At 37.3% G+C, this 20,508-nt stretch overlaps 1 protein-coding gene across 1 annotated transcript; it reads right to left on the bottom strand.

Annotated features, from left to right (window-relative positions):
* Positions 1-3,030: 3,030 nt before the first annotated feature.
* Positions 3,031-10,724, bottom strand: SUCNR1 (succinate receptor 1). Its single transcript, XM_028146457.2, has 3 exons — positions 10,710-10,724; positions 5,095-5,154; positions 3,031-4,259 (listed from the first exon to the last, which is right to left on the bottom strand). Exons 1-3 carry the CDS (start codon positions 10,710-10,712, stop codon positions 3,282-3,284), a joined length of 1,041 nt encoding a protein of 346 aa, XP_028002258.2. The 5' UTR covers positions 10,713-10,724; the 3' UTR covers positions 3,031-3,281.
* Between the last annotated feature and the right edge of the window lie 9,784 nt (positions 10,725-20,508).

Raw genomic sequence — 20,508 nt, 5'->3', positions numbered from 1 at the left:
ACCATTTAAAACTTCATAGGCCTTAGAGTAGACTTGAAATTAAACAACTATAATATAAAGTGAAAAATAATGTGTTTTATAAAAGCAGTGCTTAAAATTAGTCTGTAGTCCTTGAGGTAGACAGATTTACTTCCAGATTTTGGGAGGAGAAGATATAAAAGAATGGTTTATGAAGGAGAGGCAGATGTGATAAACCTTAAAATATCTTTATTTTTTTATATGTGGGCATGATGGGATAAGGGTGAGCACCCAAGTGCACACTGTGAAGGAAGTTCTGAACAGAATAAATAAAGTAGCAATCTTTGGCTGGAGGATATAGTTTGTGACAACAATGGCAAGAGATGATGTATGAAGATGGCAAAATGCTGGACCAAAGAGTTTAAACATGATTCTGAAGACACTAAGGCATCAATTAAAAGACAAGATGCAAAAACCCAACATTATTTCCTTTGAAAACCACAAAACTAAAAAGAATTTATTGTTTGTACTTCTTATAATTACGTAGTACAAAAAGCAAATGGAATACCTCTTAAAATTTTAGTGAAATTCTGTTTAGTCTTCTAAGACTTAACTTACCACATGACAGTTTTTTTTCAAGAAAAAAATGAAGACATTTTCTATGAAATTACTTAACATTTTGGTTACAAGATATATGCAAGAGTTTATGGTTTTACAAAATATTTCACTGAACTATTAGAAAGAGTCCAATCCCACCACTTCTTGGGGTAGGGGTGGGGCAAATTTAATTTCATATTTATGAATTAAAACCCATACACAAATACAAGTTATGATTAAATTATATCTTTTAAAATATAAGAGAGTAAGGGAGAGGGAGAGAGTTATAGAAACATCAATGACAAGAGATAATCATTGATTAGCTGCCTACTCCACACCCCCCACTGGGGATCAATCCCACAACATGGGCATATGCCCTGACCAGGAATCAAACTATGACCTACTGGTTCATAGGTTGACACTCAACCACTGAGCCACCCTCGCTGGGCATAAATATATTGTAAAGGTTTCAGAAATAAGCAAATGCTTTCCTACGGCCCATTTTGTGGCTTTTTCTGATGAGGAAATTCAGAAGATTCTGTCTGCAGTTTATTATCAGGCAGTTATAAAATTGCATTGAAAATTTTAAAGTATAAATAACAAAGGCAAGGCATAAAAGTCTTAAAGACTAATACTAGGTTAGAAAATAAATCCTGTGGAGTAATGTGCTCTTATAATATTTCAGTTGTTTGAAGTAAAGAAATTAACTGGAATTATTTTGTCCTTTTTGAATATCAGAATACAATATGACCAGAGTACCTTGGAACAGGAAGGAAAATTGAATTTTATGTCTCTGCACTCATGCTTATTTTATCCTTCTTGTTATTGACCCTTTATAGCTACTGACGTCAAGGAAGGAAATGGAGACTTGTGGCCATAGACGCATCATGTTGCATATAATAAGTGAATTATTACATGATACTTGTTTAACTTTAAACAGCACCGTTTTCCCCCTGAATTTGTTTTGTGGCATGGAATGGTGTCTCACCATCCTGAGATAATCTATATTGATATGTACATAAATATTCCTCTTACTCTATAATTTCATGAAATGTATTTTGTTTAAAACATTTCCTCCAATGGTCTTAAGTAATGTCCTATGCAAACAAGGCTCAATCAAGATGTGAGTCACTCTCTTTAAGATCAAATTTTCCTTGTAAATTATCCCAGTGCTTATGAAATAACTAGAGGCCCGGTGCATGAAAATTCTTGCACTGGAGCGGGGGGTCCCTCAGCGCGGCCTGCCCCCTTTCACAGTCTGGGAGCCCTCAGGGGTGGGAGGTGAACTGGCGATCAGGGGAAGGCGATGTCCCCATCACACCTCTGCTGCTGCCACTGCCTGCAGTACAAGCCTTGGCTGGCCCTGGTTACCTGAGCTTCGGGCAGCCCTGGGTGGCTGGGCAGCCACCATCCGAGACTTGCCTGCACCTTGGGCCAACCTTGGGTGGCTGAGGGATTGAGGGAGCTTGGAGACTCCGGAGGCAGGCACACGGAGCGGCTGGACCACCTGGGGTGGGCCCAGCCATGTTGCCTGTCTGCCGCCCCTGCAGGGCTGAGGGGACTGGGCACCACCATCTTGTGACTGTGGGTGCTGCCATCTTTGAGGGCATGGCAGCAATTAGCATATCCCCTCCTTATTGGCTGTGGGCACCGCCATCTTTGTGAGGGCATGACAGTCAATTAGCATATTCCCTCTTTATTAGATAGGGTGTTTTGGGGGGGTGATGGGGGGCGGGGAGGAGAAAAACTATGATTTTTCCTCCAGAATGGAAAATTAAGCCAACAAATTCTGGTATTAACATTTCAGTTCCTCTTATTTGCTGGTTTTTATAATATCCATATACTTTAAGGTTTACTATTTAATCAGGAGCAGCAAGACTAATAAACTTTAATATAGTTCCATGCAGTGATGATCAAAGTGTGATAATTAAATGCCAGATGGCACAATAATCACACAGTCTACTCACTTTTGTGATGTTTTTCTTGCTTTGGGTTTCCTGATAGGCACTTTGTGTTCTATAACTCTGAGGTTTTTGCAATTATCTTTGGTATCTCTTTCTAGTATTTTGGTAAAATCATTTACTCTAAATTCCCTAACAATCACGCTCAAACATTCCTTTCCCTTTGCTGAAATATCTCTATTCAATATGATTATTTACACCATAAACCAGACAACAAAAAGGAGAGTTGAGCCAATTCATGATCAATATAAAGGGATATATAAGCATCCTTGAACTTGTTTTATTGCTTTGCTGCTCATTACTGTTACTCTTTACTTTAACTTTGCTTGAGAGTACACCTTCAAGCAATAATACTCAATAATGTATGTAAAATCTGCTATTCAATTCTCACATGAAGTTATAGGATAGTATGAATAAGCCAAACAATAGAGAATCTTGCCAAAACAATTTCTTTTTTTACGGTCCAACCAATGATTAAATTCAAACTTGCTACTTGATCTAGCTTCTATTCTTATTCTGATTGAGGTATTATATCTTCTAGGATTTTGAATTTATCTGACTAAATATTTCCTGCTTGTCCAACTTCTTTCAGTTTGTAAAGTGAGCAAATAAATTCTTCCCATCCTCTTCATTTTTATGTGCTCTGGGTGCACCGCGTCTTTAAATCAGGGGCGGATCTGTGACCCGCTCTGGTTTACGTCCGAGTCCACCCAGCCCTCACTGGCCTACCGCTGCTCGCATGAAACGTTCTGTTCCCCAGGCACCTCACTCTTTCCTGAAGGAAAACACGAGCCCGTTAGCACATCTCCTAAAGCACGCAAGGGAGTTGAAGTGCTGCCTCAGCTTACTCGTCAGCATCTCCCTGAAGTGGTCCCCCACGAGGAAATAGAAGAGGGGGTTGATGACGCTGTTGAGGAAGGCCAAGGGCCTCGTCACGATGTACAAGGAGTGGATGATGACGTCGGTGCACGGGGGCTGCGTCCAGTTCCACAGCCGCGAAGCGATCCGCAGGTTCCGCAGGACGTGGTAGGGAGTGAAAAGCACGGAGAAGATCACCACTGCCAGTATGACTAAGTTGAGAGGCTTTTCAAAGGGCAGAGTGGGAGCCTGCGACCTGACCCTCTGCTTTAGGAAGACAGCGATCTTGAAATAAAAGAAGCACATCACGAAAAGAGGAAGGAGGAACCCCGAGAAGGTAAGGCACATGCTGTAGATGAAGCTGTTCTTGGCGTCCCCAGAACTTGCGTAATCCCTACACCTGGTGCTGTTGTCACCTGGATCGGGGTTTATAAAGAAAAGCATGGGCAGGAGCTCTAAGGTCACCAGAACCCAAATGGCCAAAGAGATTAAAACGGCAAACTCTTTCTTTTGCAGAAGGTGTTCTCGGAAAGGGTAATTCATGAGCAGGTAGCGATCAATGCTGATGCAAGTGAGGAAGAGAATGCTGGTGTAGAGGTTGGCATGAAGCATGAATCGGTTGCTGATGCAGAGCACGTCTCCGTATGTCCATGTGTCAAGGGCATAATTCTTTATCAGCAGGGGCAGTGTGCACAGGAAAGCAAAGTCAGAGATAGAGAGGTTAAAGAGATAGATGTTACTGCTGTTCCAGTTCTTCAGACAGAAGAGGTAGCCGAAAACCACAAGGCTATTCCCGAGGACTCCCACAATGAACTCGATCCCATAAAAAACGGAAAGGTAGTATTTTCCTAGGGCAGCCTCTGCTGCCAGCCAGTTTTCGCATGCCTAAAGAAGAGAGAGAAAATATACGGATGAAACACGAGAGGATGGCTAAGGACATAATTGCACTTAACATAATAATAACTAAAATAACGCTCAAAAAAGTTGACTATATGGAGAGTGGTTTATATTAGTAAGGAGTACACATGTATATACATGTATATGTCACTAATGTTTCAAAATATATTTATTAATACCTTTGAACTATGTGCTAGCCAATGGGAATAACAACAATGAATGAAAGTTTCTAATTTCAAACAACTTATATCTTGAGAAGAATCAGAAATTGAAAAAAAATAACTGCATACAATAAAAGGTGGGGGGTTATAGTTGTTCGTATGGAAAATAATACAATAATCTACCTAATAAAAGAGTAACATGCTAATTGACCATGCCTTCATGACACCCACCAGCCAATTAGGAGTGAGTATGCAAATTAACCCAACAAATATGGCAGGTTAATTTACATACGCAGGCACCAAGCTGGCAGCATGGGAAGACAGAAAGGTGGCTCCGGGCTGGAGCGGAAAGGCTACTCTGGCCAGAGACAAGTTGGTGCCGGCAGCCAGGGCAACGAAGACCCATTCTTGCATGAATCTTCATTCGTGCATCAGGCTACTAGTTAATATATAATAATACAAGAATAAAGTCTGTGTTTCACATACTCACAACTGTAAACCTACTTTTGTCCCACCCTGTGTATGATAAAGAGTATTCCAGACTTTAGGAAAGGCATGTGCAAAGGCCCTGAAGCGGAAACACACATAGAGGATTTGAAAACTGCAAAGAGACCAATGAAAAGTGCAGTGAAGTGAGTGAAGAGGAACGTTTCAGCACCTACCATGGTCCCCATGTAGTTGTCTGACAAATTCTGCTGGGTTACATTAGATTGAATCATAATCTAGAAGAGGAAACAAGGATTGCTATAACTCCAGTCTTGACCTTTCAATAGTTCTTACTTTGTTTCTATAAGTATTATGCTTATTTTTTATCAAATTCATGAAATGAAAATCCAGTTTTAAAACATGATTTTTTACAGTCTAACATATAAAGCTGAAAATCTTAGTAATAATAATAACAGCAACCACTATTTAGTGAAAGCTTATAGTGTACCAGGCACTGTACTCACCACTTTCCAAGAACTATCTCATTTAATCAAGAAGCAGGGACTGTTATTATTTTCATGTTACACATGAAGTCACTGAGGCTTGGAAAATTAAAGTATCTTCCTCAGGTCTTACATCTAATAAAATACCTCCATCATAGCATCTTCTAAATAGGAGTCATGAAAATAAGCAACCTGATTCATTCAACCCACATATATCTCGCTCACCTGCCATGTTTTCTCTTGTAATGAGAACAGATTGTTTCTGGCTGAGTAGGGTACTTAAAGAACTCGAGTTTCTTAAAAATGTACTGAATTGCCACTATTAAATATTGAATCCTACTTATTTCTAGTGAGGAAAAAAGCAAGATTGAAAATAAAATTTTCCAAAATTCTCTTTGTCATATAGAACTCTGTGTGCTAGTTGTTGCAACCAAATGATTCTTTCAATATGAGTATTATGGTAAATAGAGCAAAATAAGGTCAAATGACCTGAACTGCTTTTTCTGGGAAACATGAAAACATTGAGCAGAATTCGCTATCCTAAAAGCATCTGGAAAATTCCTATCTTTTGTCAAATTTAGGTGGTCTTCTTCAGTAAAAGATTGCTGGTGTTTTGAGAGTGTTTTATTTGTGAAAACAATTCATTGGAATTGTCAATATGACAAATTCAATATTTTGATGTTATTTTAATCACTCTTTAAAACATCGTAAGTTCCTCTGAGCCTATCCTCAAGTCTTTCCAGGGCAACATGCCACTGAGTCCAACTCTAGACAAAGCTGGATAGGAACTTCCTTGGGCAGCAGGCACTTGAACGCTGCTGAAGAACTGAGCAGGTTGGCTTATCTCCATCTTTGAGTGTATATGATTCTGCTGCTCTACTGCTTTCTCACATCTCCAGGAATTTATTACATTTCCCAATTTCACATCTTTCCCAATTTTTCAAACCACTTCTACCTACTCTCCCTACTCCTCATTAGCAGATATTTTTATCTTCGAGTTCCCTGAGGGAGAGCCCATTCATGGATGTCCACTCTCTGGTTCCGGCCTCTGTACCTGTCTTCTCCTTCCTTCCGGTGACAACAGAGAATGTCTCTTCCTCTGGACTTACTCCAGATCCAACTCATTCCCAAATTCTCGAGATTGCTAACTGTTATCCAAACTCTCTCTTTCCTGTCTCTCCAGCCTTCTTCTCCTGCTCAGCTACATATTTTCCATTGGCATATAAACACTTTCTCTTGTCTTAAAAATAAAGAGCAGACTCTCCCTGGTTTCAAAGGTTTCTCTCATTAGCTTGAAGTACAACAAAGAGCTGTCTTCACTAATTGCTTTGATATCCTGACATCCCATTCCCTTTACTCCAATTGGCTTCTGAGCCACCACACAACCAGAACAGCTTCCACTTTGCTCAACCCGATGGTCATTTTTCACTACTAGTCTTCTTTCTTGACTTCTCAGCCATTTTTTATACCATGATTTCTGGTAACACTCTCTTCCTTTACCATCTACGAAATGACAATTTCCTAATTTTCCTTCTTTTTGCCTTGTTCTTTGCAGGATTTTTTAAAGCCTTCTTGACCTAAGTGTTAAATGTTGAGTTCCTCAAGGCTCAGTACTGAACTTCTTTATCTGGACGCTGCATGAATGAACTCATCCACTTTCTAGCTTTAATGATCATCCATATATCAACTCTCAAATGTATATCAAAGCTCGGGCCTGTCTTATAAGTGTTAGTTATTTATACTTACTGCCACTGATGCATCACTTACAGGCATCTCTGCCTCCAGAAATCCTGTACTAAACTCTTCAACTTCCTTCCTGACACTGTTATACCTCTACCTAACTCCATCAATGACCTCACTATTTCCCCAGGCCATTTTACCTTAAAAATATAAAAACATCCTTGAAGTCACCTATAGCTTACCTTCAATTACAAATAAACTACCAGGTCTCGTAGTATGTAATGTACGGATATTTCTCAAGTGCATTTCTATTGCTTCACGCCTTCATCACCAGCTTCATCCTGGCCATGGTCATCTCTATCTTGTACTGTATCATATCCTCCTATAGACTCCTCACATCTCTGTACCCCTTTCAATCTGCCTTCAACATGACAGCTAAATGATATTTAAAAACTACAACCGAAATTCTGATCACATTACTCTCCTCAACCAAAATGCTTAAATGACGTTCCACTAAAGGAATAAACTCTAAAACCTTTCATGGGGACCTCACAGCATGAACTGGCTCCTGTACTCCACTTCAGCCTCACCTAGCATAACTCACTTCCTTGCTCATCTTCCTTCCTGTTCTTTGAGGGCACAGAAAAGATTCCTCACATTCAGTTCATTGAATTTCTTTTCACTGACCTTCCCCACTGTGGTTCTTGCCCAATAACATATCCTGTCTTACATCTACACTTCTCTCAGATATCAGTTTAAGTGTGGGTTTCCCAACATAGCCTCTCTGACCCAGCAGTCTAAATTAGATCCTCACATTTTATGCTCTCATTTTATACTGAGCTTCTTTTCAACACTTCCCTCAACTTTATCTTACTCATAGTGGATCTCCTAGACCTGGCACAGTGACTACCAGATAGTAGATGACCTATAAATGCTTGCTGAGTGGAGAGATAATATAAACACTTGATGGTTTAGAAAATATTTTTATAAATATTTTCTCCATGATCAAATCTGTAGTTAAGTCCGCCAAATTAAGCCCATTGCTCTATTTTACTATAAAAGCTGACACTGCAAATAATATGACTAATATTCAAAAATGGCAATTGTAATGGTGGTAGGTGTGATTTAGATACACATTGGAAGAAAGAAAAATTGAATATGTATTTTCTAGGATCACTTTTAAAAATGAAGGATAATTAAAGACTTAGGAGTTCACATCTGAAATTAATAAACATTAGAAAGCCAAGGACCTGTACCAAAGTATTAATAGTTTTATCAGTAGTGATAAGTTTCCAGATGACTTTTATAGTGTGCATTCTCCTTTTGATTTATCTAGTTTTTTTTTTCCCCTTATCAGCTTGTATTTAATAATATTAAAAATTCTTAGGAATACAAGAAAAAGGTTAAAATTTTTAAAAGGTATTTTTTAAACAAAAGGCTTTATTTTTTACACCAATGGTAAGTTTTCACTATTACTTCTAACTCTATTCCTAGCTGCTTTCAATTCCATGACTTCTGGACGCTCTCTTCCTTGCCTTCTATGACTGGTCATCTCCTGTTGTCCTTTCTCTCTTTATAGACTTCTCTGTGGTCTAATACTTGCTTGCCTGACCTTTAAATGTAGCTCTTTAAAGCTCAGTTCTGGGCAACTAAGTTATTTTGGGAATACTTAAAAAACTGGTGTACACACTCAAATGAATATTAAGACATTAGAACTTTTTTAATACAAAGAAGTATTTGTTTCATTTTTCAGTTTCCTCTTTTTCTACTTATAAGTCTTATTTTTCTGCCTAGTCAGTTCTTAAACGTACTAAACTGACTTATGTTAGTAGCCTGCGTGCAGCACAAAAGTTTGGCTGCCATGAAAGAAAAAGACAGCTATAACTAGAAGGCAGATTTTCCAATAGCTAGCACTCAGCCAAGTTGAAGCCATGGATTCTTCTGTTTTTGAGTTGTCCACTGGGATTGGAAATTAGGGAGAAAGCAGGGATAGAAAGTATCAGGACTGAAATAAGAAAAATGAATGGCTAGACAACTTTGACCTGCTTCTCAGAGTGGTTCCTTCATTCTTTTAAAAAACACACAACAAAAACATTTTATTATGTAACACTCAGAAAATGCAGAGAGGCAAAAAGAAGTCAACATTTCTATAAACCAATGACTCCTAATTTTTGGATGTCATCCTACAGTTTAATATTTATTTGAATTTATTTTTATAGAAGTATGATGTGTTTCAATCTGGTTTTGATAGATGTATTTTATTTAAAAGTATTATTCCTAAATTCATAATACTAATAAATTGTGGTTTTATAAATGAAAGTCTGTCTAATATTTTCAAACCAATTTAACCTCACCAGGATCCACAATTTCCAGGATGATAGATTCCAAGTTTGATGATGCTTGTAGTTAGTGTGTTCTTAGTGTGGCCATCACAATTCTACAAGTTGATGAAATAAGCTGGTCCTTTAAGGAAAATTCCCAATTGAAGGGAACTTTCCTCATGAAAAATTAATATTCTCTCTTCCACTTTCTAGTGGTTGATTTTTAATTTTTAGAAAATAAAAATTGTTATGAATGATTTGGACAAATTATTTTTTAACAGGGTTTTAGATATTGGCAATTAAAGTAAAATATTTTAAATTATTTATTCAAAATTATACCTATACCTGTTAGAATTATTAAGCTATAGGGAATATTAATGTTACTCACATAAGCAGTTCTTAAGTATAACCTGAGAATATGTTTCTTTCACTTTGATTATATTCAGCCTTTTAAAGGTGTATGCTTTTGAAACAAATTAAAAACATATTTGATAATTTAATAACTTTTAAATTGTTTTCCTTATATTAATCATATTAAGACCATTTATGAAATATTAATTCTTAACTATTTTATTAAGACAAATTTACACAGTAATATGAGTATATTTTTATGAAATTGTGTTTTCATTAATAATCCATTTGAAAAAAGAACATATTTACACTGAAAATATATAATTTAATGTTGATGACTTGAGGTATATTATACATTGCAGAAACTACACCAGAAGTCAAAGGATTAAAATGTTAAAGTATGGTGTCAAATTGTGTGTTTTTTTTAATTTCTTAAAAATAACTCACCAATTATAAAACATTTTGGAATATATAATACCATGATTTCTGCAATTTTCCCTTTTGCCCTAGTGAGTTATATTCTTGAATAATGCCATTTATACAAACACAATTGGTAAATTTAAATTTTAATATTTCCTCTAACACATTATTTTCTATATATAATATATACAATATTTGCTTCATATGATTTAAAAACTTTACATTTTTTCAAGTAGTTATATTTATTTAAGTAATTCTCATTCCTTTTTTTTATGAAATATAAGTTACCAAGACATAAGCAAAAACAATAAACCTCTTAGAAGAAAATAAATTTAGTATTTGGCCATTTAAACAAGGCATTATATTTGTTAAAAAATAAATGTAAAGGAAAAATATATGACTTCCTTTCAGTTTCCTTTGCTGCCCTACATGTACATATGAACAACAGTTCAGACAGTTCATTTAAACATTGCATTAAACCTTAATTGCACACAAGCCACTTTTTAAAGAAACCCCTAACAAACAGTATTTATTTACTTTAAATACTTGGGCAACATGAGTTACATTGCAACTTACCATTCTGTTGGAAAGTCCTGATCCCTTGACAGAAATCCTTTGCCAGCAACCTGATGCAGCTTCTGACCCAGTGCTGTGCCTCTAGACATAGTGAGTGCAGTGTGATTTGCCTATGATGCAGCCAAGATGAATAATTCAAAAGTCAAGGAATAATTTACTCAGTCAAACCTCCAAGCCAAGTTCAAGTAAGGGAACTTCCTGTAAAGTCCAGACACAAAACAAATTGCTCATTTCACAAATAGCTCTTGAAAAGCCTGCCGTTGAAATATTTTTATTCTCTATCAAAACAACAGAAAAGCATGTGTTATTTTTATTTGCGTACTTAAAAGTTAGTACTGTTTATGTTGGGTATACAATTGCTTTTGCTTTTTAAAAACCAGTTTTTAAAAGACTGTATTGATATATAACATACAGAACCATAAAATTCACCCATTATAAGTATATAATTCATGATTTGTAGTAAATGCATAGTGTTGTACAACCATCACCACAATCTAACCTTTTTTTTTTATGTTGATGTTTTTCTCTTTTTATAGAATTTATTGGGGTGACACTGGTTAACAAAATTATACAGGTTTCAGGTGCACAATTCTACAACACATCATCTGTACAATGTATTGTGTGTTCACCACCCCAAGCCAAGTCTCTGTCCATCACCCCTATACCCTCCTCCACTCTCCTCATCCTTGGCAATCACCACACTGTTGTCCAAGTCCATCAGTTTTTTGTTTTTTTTCTGCTTTGTTTTATATTTTGTTCAATCCCTCCCTCTTCCCCCAGCCCACCCTCAGCTGTCAGCCTGCTCTCTATGTATGAGTCTGCCTCTACTTTGCTTGTTAGTTCATTCTGTTCTTTATATTCTGCATATGAGTGAAATCATATGGTACTTGTCTTTCTCTGATTGGTTTATTTCACTTAGCACAATTGCAGCATTATTTATTATAACCAACATTTGGAAGGATTCCAAGTGTCCATCAGTAAATAAGTGGATAAAAAAGCAGTGGTAGCCTGGCCAGCGTGGCTCAGGAGGTCATGGTTCTATTCCCTGTCAGGGCATGTGCCTAGGTTGCAGGCTTGATCCCCCATGTGAGGTGTGCAGGAGGCAGCCGACTAATGATTCTCTCTCATCATTGATGTTTCTATCTCTCTCTCCCTCATCCTATCTCTCTGAAATCAATAAAAAATATATTTTTAAAAAAGCTATGGTACATTTACACAATGGAATACTAGTTAACCATAAAAAAAGAATAAAATCTTATCCTTTGTGACAGCATAGATGGACCTGGAGAGCTTCTGCCTTTTTTTTTTTTTTAATTGATAATTTTTGGTGAATTCTATATTGGGCATATAATAACAAAATATCTGTTATCAATAATTTTGATGGAACTATAAAGCAAAAAACTATGGAAGCAAATCTGAATATATGTTCTGTGTACTAGCAAAAGGGATTCTAGGGTATTTCCCATTTTATTTTCTACTAGAGGCCTGGTGCACAAAATTCGTGCATGGGAAGGGGGTCCCCTCAGCTTGGCCTGCACTCTCTTCAATCTCGGACCCCTCAGGACTTCTGGCTCCTAACCGCTCACCTGCCTGCCAGCCTGATCCCCCTAATTGCTCTCCCCTGACAGCCCATTCGCCCTAACTGCTCTCCCCTGCTGGCCTGATCACCTCTATCCTCCTCTGCGTTGGCCCTGCCAACATGGCTTTGTCAGGAAGGACTTCTGGAAGGACATCCAGAAGGTCATCCAGAAGATGTTCAATCTAATTAGCATATTACCCTATTATTAGTATAGATGCCACCTTGTCCTAAAAATGCAGGTTGTTACCAGGTTTTCCTATTGTGGAAGGGGAGCCCGTAGTAACATCCTGGGTTCTGACCAAGGCTTATGCGCTTGTGCTTTATCTCAGCAGATGTGATTCCTAGAAGAAGACTCTTGGATGTATCTTGAACATTTCTATAGAATTTGCCAAATCATCCTCCAAAAATGTTGAACCATTTTAAACTCCCACCAGCAACCATGCATGTGCCCTCCATCCCACTTTGATCCTAATATCATTGATTTCTCCCTAGAAGCTTCCCTCCATCAGCCAAGACTACTTGGTACTTGAGCCAACCTCATTGTTCAGCTGGGGACTTGATTTCCTGAGATAGAATTATGGAGGAGGAAAAATAGTTTTCCTCTACCTTTCTGAGCTCTTAGTGGAGGCCCTTGTTATGAAAGACAAATCACCAAGAGAAAAACAAAAGTTCATTAACATGTGTACCTCGTGTGTATGTGTGAGATCCCAGGGAAAAATGAGTAACTCCCCAAGGTGGTTTAGAATGTAGATTTAAATACCTTCTTCCTAGGGAAAGGGGACAGGAGATGTCAGCCTCTTAGAGGAGAGTAAATGATTTTTAGGAAAGAAGAATGGGGGTGGGAGGAAATAGTTTGTAACAAAGTTTGGGTACGATGTCAACTTCTACTCTCCTGTCCTGTGACAGGAGTCAGTCTTCTCTGCCTGATGTCACTTCTCCCGTCAAGGGGACCTATGACATTTAAGCTCCTTTAGGGGGGTCCAATTTTAGGCAGATCAGGAGACTTCAGTGAAAGCCTTTGCATGCATTTGCTGTTTTTCAAGCATCTGCAGCTCAAGATCATCAATATAACAACACAGCATATGTTGGGGTGGCATGTTCTCTGACCTTCAGAATAAACCCAACAAAAGCTTGTTTCCTCTCTTAGATGATTTGCCACAGTAGTGTTATTCCCCGGAGATGGTATTCTGACCAGACCTTCCTATGAGTGGTCATAACATACCCTGTGCTTGTAGAAAGGTGTGGGCCACATCATTAAATAAACCAGGGGCAGTTTTCTCATCTTGTGGAAAGGAAGATAAAGTTATGATAGTTTATCTCCCTTTCCACAACTTTCTTGCGGTTTTGTATCTCCGCTGCCCTCACACTCCCCCAGCAGCCCCAGCACTTTGGCCCTGGGCCTTGGGGCTGCTGGGTGCCAGGCATGAGGGTTTGTGTCTCCAATCCGCGCCCCCTCCCCCCCCCCCCCCCCGCAGCCCCAGCATGGCCATGGCGGGGCTTGGGGTTACTGGATGCCGGCCTCCCTGTGGGTTTGTGTCTCCCATCTGCCCCAGCAGCCCCAGCGCCACCTGGCCACTATGGGCCTCACCATCTTGGTTGGGTTAATTTGCATACTCACTCCTATTGGCTGGTAGCGTAGCAGAGGTATGGTCAGTTTGCATGTTTCTCTTTTATTAGATAGAATGATCAAAATCAAGAGACATTAAAAAATACATCAGGTGGCTAGAGATTAGGGAGAGAGGTGGTGTCTAAGTAAGATAACCTCAGCACCGGGTAATTTATACATTGGAGTCAATGTTCTGCATAGCACCTGGAAGCGCATCACCACAATTTCAGACAGGAATCCCACCTGGCTTTTCTGAGGATTATATTAGGTTTATATTCAAGTATACACTCGATCTACTTGATGTGAACTATAGGGTCTATGTCATATCCCTAATTTAATTTGAATGACATGGAAGTTGAGCATTGAGTTAGCAGGGACAGGCAAAAGCCCAAAAAGAACTCTGCAAATGATATAAGCTTGGTCTAGGAAAGGAGCAGTAAAAATGGAGTGAACTGGTTGGATTTAAGACCAGTGGAAGTAAAACATAAGGATTGGGTGGGTAATAGGTTAGATGTATAGCATGAAGAAGAAGACCTGATCAGGAAGTTTTTGGCTTCAGCACCTATGCAGATCAGGCGCCAGTAATAAAGATATAAATGATTTGGTTATGAAAGAGCTTTTTTATGAACTCCACATCTTCAAAGGCTTCACCCCATCTGTAACTCGATAACATTTTGATTTAGAGTCATTCTAATTATATTAATTTTGTGTATTTTATTATACTTGAACAAAGGTTAACTTTAATCTTATAGTTACTAAACAGAAAATAAGGCTTTGCATGCGTAGGAAAATTTTGTGCATTAATAGGAAACTACACATTTTTTACGCGTAGGGCACACCCCTTCACTTTATCTGATTCCCGTTGTAGGGAAGCTATTTTACAACTAGGTCGGTGGTAGAATAGTGAAAGCAATGGGAGTTTGGTCCTCCCCAGTATGTCCTCAATTCGTTCTCAGTTTTGCCTCAACTTGTATGTTTATTTCAACATTCCTGTTCCGTAAGGTTGTTCTTCGAAAAATGTTCTTTTTAACCGGTTATAATATCTAGCTGGTTCTTTTGTTGATTGTGAGTAAAATAAAAATTTTAACATGTCCAGAAAAGTGAAGAAATTCTATGTATTCCAGCCAGTCTTCCTAGTCACATTTCCCCTTCTTCAATATATGAGAGCCCACATTTTAGAAACTTAAATTATGTTATATTTATCTATCTACACACACGTGTGTGTGTGTATATATATATATATATATATATATATATATATATAATACATGAATAAAATATAAATGCATTTATATATGAAATGTATGTGTATCTATTTCTTTACCAAATAATATCTTTTATTTTTTGAGTTCTTATATTTCAGGTACTACACTAAGCACCGTCATGCAATAAATGCTTGTAAAAACTCTCTGAGGTTGTTATTCTTTTTAAACTTTTTTCATTTGACAGGTTAAAAATCTGAACCTCAAAGAGGGTAATTAACTTCCCCAAGATCACAGAATCTGTAAGGAGAGGGACCTGAGTTTAAATCTATATACTTTGATTATAAAAGCACCAGCTCTGATTCTTAACTTCCTTACAAATTGAATGACAATACCTTTGATGTCATCACTGATTGAATTAATGACTTTTTTTTTTTCAGAAATGCAGTTCTTTTAGACTTTTAGAGGAAACACTAAAAAAAAAAAACACACCCATCACTTTTGTTTATCATTTAAAAGGGTAAAGCAGCCCTAGTTGGTTTGGCTCAGTGGATGGAACATTGGCCTGCAGACCAAAGGGTTCAATTCCGGTCAAAGGGCACACGCCCAGGTTGTAGGCTCAATCCCCAGTAGGGGACATGCAGGAGGCAACAATCCCCAGTAGGGGACATGCAATAGGTGATTCTCTCTCATCATGGATGACTCTATCTCTCTCTCCCTCTCTCTTCCTCTCTGAAATCAATAAAAATATACTTAAAATAAAATAAATAAAAATAAAAGGGCAAAGCAAAACGTTTGAATGACCAGTGTGAGGTTTATGAATTTGAGGCATAAATTAACATGGACCCCTTCCAAACAACCCAGGGACATGGCTGTATTTCATAGGTTGCTGCCACCAGTCTGGTGGGAGACATTGAAAACTCCCTCTTTATGGGGTTGGTGGGAGTTCCCCAGGGCTTCCTCTTTCTTTCCCCCACATCCTGTTTGCCATCATACCCTGGACTGCTAAGATAAAAAGTGGTCTATGCTTCTCCTTTCTGAGAGTCCAAGTCATCAGACCTGTGGCTTGGTGGCCTTGCTTTCCTCCCCACCCCTAATTCATCAAAGGCACCAGTGCCCCAGGATGCCCACAGTGGAGAAACTAGAGTGATTTGGGGACAGATTTAATAAAAGTTCTTCAGTACTTTTGTTCTTTTCATATCATGAGACTTCATTCAGGTCTATAGAAAGATAGCTGCCCAGCGTCAAGAACAGATGCAGGATTCTGGACCTTGTGAATAGGGCCAACATCATGGGTGTACAATCCTTCAGTCACACAGGGCCTCACATGTTGAAGGACCACACACTTGATTTAATGCTCTTCTCTCAAATTTTAATTGAAATTCTTATCATTTAAAATTTTTTTTTTATTTGAGACACACACACACACACACATACACACATGCACAGAGAGAGAGAGAGAGAGAGAGAGAGAGAGAGAGAGAGAGAGAGATATGGAATTGTTTTCTACTTATTTATGCACTCATTGGTTGATTCCTGTATATGTCATCACCAGGGATCTAACCCATAACCATGGTATATTGGGACAACACTCTAACCAACTGAGCTAACAGGCCAGAGCTTAATTGAAATTCTTAATAACTTTTTAATAAAAGGCCCTATATTTTCATTTTGCACTAGGCTTAGCAAATTATGTAACTGTCGTGCCTGGGAGAGTACAAATTTCCTAGAAAATGATTTCTATTCAGCATGTAAAATTTCAATGGGGCAAAGTTTTCATTTTTTGGTGTGCTTCTTTCTTTTCTTTAAACAACATGATGTTGAAATTTACTGGGTAAAAAGAGCACAGGGCTGATGGCACACTGCCTCTTCAAATCTGGACTTCACCTCTTACTAGCTCTTAGTTTTCTTATTTGTAAAGGAGGCCAATTGCATGGAAGATATGTATATAGTAGAAGTTCATAGTTTACTTATATAGTGTGGGGTCCAAAATAATTGGTAAATAAATGCCCGCTATTACAGAAGTTTATAACAAATAAGAAGCAGACTTCTTCAGAGTGACAATGACAACCCAATGCTATCAATATGAGAATATTTGCTGCCCAGGAAGGTCTACTTAAAAAGTTTAATTATTGGTTATCAAATGTATTGGCTATCAAATTTAATTACTTAAGTCTGCCAACTAAATAGAACATTTTAGATAAGAAACCAGACATGTTGAATATAAATAAGAAAAGCAGTCATAGGAAGGTTCTACTAGAAAAGTCTCTGGGCATAGTTAGAAGACAAATTCTTTCAATAGCACAAATAAGCCCATATAAGGGTCACATTGATCTTTAAGGAATAACAAGCCGGGGAATGGTAGGCAATGAATGCAATTCAAGGAATTTCTCTTAAAACTTTAAGGTAATTAATAATAATAATAATAATAATAATAATAATAATGATAAACCCTCAAAGAGGTTGAAATAAATTAAGATTATTGAGGACGATACCTTGGTGTTGCTGTGTTGGGTGGAGTTGCCCAATGATACATGATTAATTTCCTATCCAAAGAATGGTTTAGATAGGAAAAAAAATTTAAGAGAACAGCAAAAGACAAAACAATGCATAGAGGATACATGTGATTGTCTCTAAACACTTCCAGATTCTAGAATCCAAACAAACTGTTGATCAAATTTTTTTTTAAATGGAAAGTTGTCCATTCAAGATGGCCATTTAAGCTGTGCAAAGCAATCTGTTTCCACTTTATATAAAATTTCTTGTCATATACAAAGTTTTTGTTTTCTCTTATCACATAATTGGAAAAAAAAGTCAAGTCACATTTATTATCTTTCCACACAATTCAAAGGAAGTGTGTTCTGCTGAATTTAATATATGTTAATTGTTGGATATCTCTGGTTATCGCTGAAAATATTTTAAGTTATTTGAGTAATTAATAGTTAATCTAGAAATACAACAAACTCACCTTTTAATATTCAAACACCAACAGCTAAATGATTTTTTTAATGATATATGGTAAACCTCAATCACAGGTGTTTCCCTACAAAAAAAAATTCTGCCTTGTTTCCCTGATATGAAATTCAAACATTTGTGTGAATTATGGAGATAAATTTTATTCTCAAGAGTCAATGACCAAGGCATAACCTTTTTTATTAAAATGTTTGCCTAAAATAGTGAAATTTGTTAATTGGCTATTCAACTACTCAGTCTTTTCCAGTCACATTTATTGTATTTTGTACAAATTGGCTTGATTCTTAGACCATTTTGCATTATTTATGAAAATACAACAAAACAAAAAATAGCTAGTTCATCATTTTGATGTACACATAAGCATTTTTGACTGAGTACAAATTAACCACTCCCCATCTTGTACCCATGGCTTGCTCCAATATACCATTTGTCCTTTGAATAAAGAACAAGAAGTCAGTCTGATTGAATCTCACTGAACATTTTGGTAATTGAATTGGGAGGTTTTCAAAATTCCCTGGAGAACAGAAAATGTGTACATTAGGAGAGCTACGTGCTTTGTGACTGCTTTATGAATTAAATTAAGGAAACTGCCTGTCCCCGTTAATAAAAAATTCAGTGGTGTGATTCTTCTGTATTACTATCTTTACCTCTACAACATACTTATTGATGTAGTTATATTAACATATGTTTTGTGCTGATATATACTGCAAAAGTAATGACATTTTATTTTCACTGTTAAGTGAATATTGTATTACTAGAGGCCCGATGTATGAAGATCTGTGCAAGAATGGGCCTTCCTTCCCCTGGCTGCCAGCATCGCCTTCATTCTGGCCAGAGCCGCCTTTCCACTTTGGCCCAGAGCCGCCTTTCCATCTTCCTACGTTGCCCTGAGGCCCGGAGTGGCTGGGGTGGTGCAGAACGCCTGCATCCCACCCCGCCCCTAGCCGCTTGGTGCCTGTGTATGCAAATCAACCTGCCATCTTTGTTGGGATAATTTGCATACTCACTCCTGATTGGCTGGTGGGCGAAGGTATGGTCAATTAACATGTTAGATAGTAAATGAAGAATTTTCAGATTGTAACAGTTCTGACAATTACAACTAAACAATGTAAAAGTTTAAGAAAATATTCACTTTTAAAATATCCCTCCACCCTGTATTATTTATGTGTTTACAAGTAGTATTTTTTTCATGTAAACCTAACTTTTAATTCCATTGCTTGTATTATTTAAGAGTTGTTAGTTGGTCAGAACTCCTAGCAAGGCCTCTTGTATTTGGAGACCTGCTGAGAAATCATTGCATAGAGCCACCTTATCCTAGACACAGGGACATCAGACTCAGATTGGTTAGGAAGGGTATGAGTTTGACCACAGTTGATATAGTACCTACATTCATTTAATCTGGTTTTAATATATCTGAAAATTATCATAAAATATATCAAATACATTTTGCTAAATGTCAACTCCTAATTAATAGATGAATTAATGTTTCAGTGTTTATTCTCTGTATGATCTTTATAATTTTATTCAAGACTCATAGTGTATCAGTTTCAACCTAAGTAATCCAGAGTGTTGGTGTGCTGACTGATTTAGAATCCAACATATTGAGCTTGAGATATTTACAATTCATTTTTGTAATAGGTGGATTTGTGACTAATGCAAGGGCCTTGTCCATCTTTGGTTATTACACAAGCCTCCTTTTAGTAGCAGGAAGAACTATGTATACAGAACAAGGGGTAAGACATTTCTAAATATTGTTCCCTAGAAAAATGAAAACCCAGACTCTTAGATAATCTGTGAGGGGAAGGGAATGCAGGAAAAATAATTCTATCACACAGTGCCATGTTTTGTGAATTAAAGAAGAGAATGAAGAAAAAATAAATCATAGAAATGGAGGGGGAAATGCATGGCATCAAAGAATGGGGCTGACACAGGGGAATGTTTGGAATCATAGATACATGAATGTCAAGGTCAAAGGGCAAGAATTAATGGGAAGAAGTACCTCGTCGAGTAAGCAATAAATATACTGGGGATGGTAAAATTTAGCAAAATGCAAAGAATCTGGCTTACCTTTCTCTTAAATGGGTCTGCTGCACATTTATTTTAATTAAGAGAGTCTGCTGACTCCATTAACCTTACAACTGTCCAATTTTATTTACACAGATGGGAAAAATTTTTGCCAGAATTGATGATGTTTTTGTTCATTTTAATTTGCACACTATGCCTTTACCACGTTGAAAATATTTGACAACCATAATTTAAAATTTTTATTTATAGATATTCTGCAATACAAAATTTTAAATTGACACATAAATTTATTTTTAATTCCAAGGAAATTAAAAAATAATAAAATTATGTATTCCAGGAGGAAAATCAATAATGTACCATCTACTATTAAACTGTAAAACTAAAAGAAAGAACAAAGATTCAATTGTGTTACAT

Source organism: Eptesicus fuscus, chromosome 3 (assembly GCF_027574615.1).
Source record: "Eptesicus fuscus isolate TK198812 chromosome 3, DD_ASM_mEF_20220401, whole genome shotgun sequence".
NCBI lineage: Eukaryota > Metazoa > Chordata > Mammalia > Chiroptera > Vespertilionidae > Eptesicus > Eptesicus fuscus.
The sequence above is the reverse complement of the archived record's forward strand: the minus strand, read 5'-3'. Positions and strand labels throughout refer to the sequence as shown.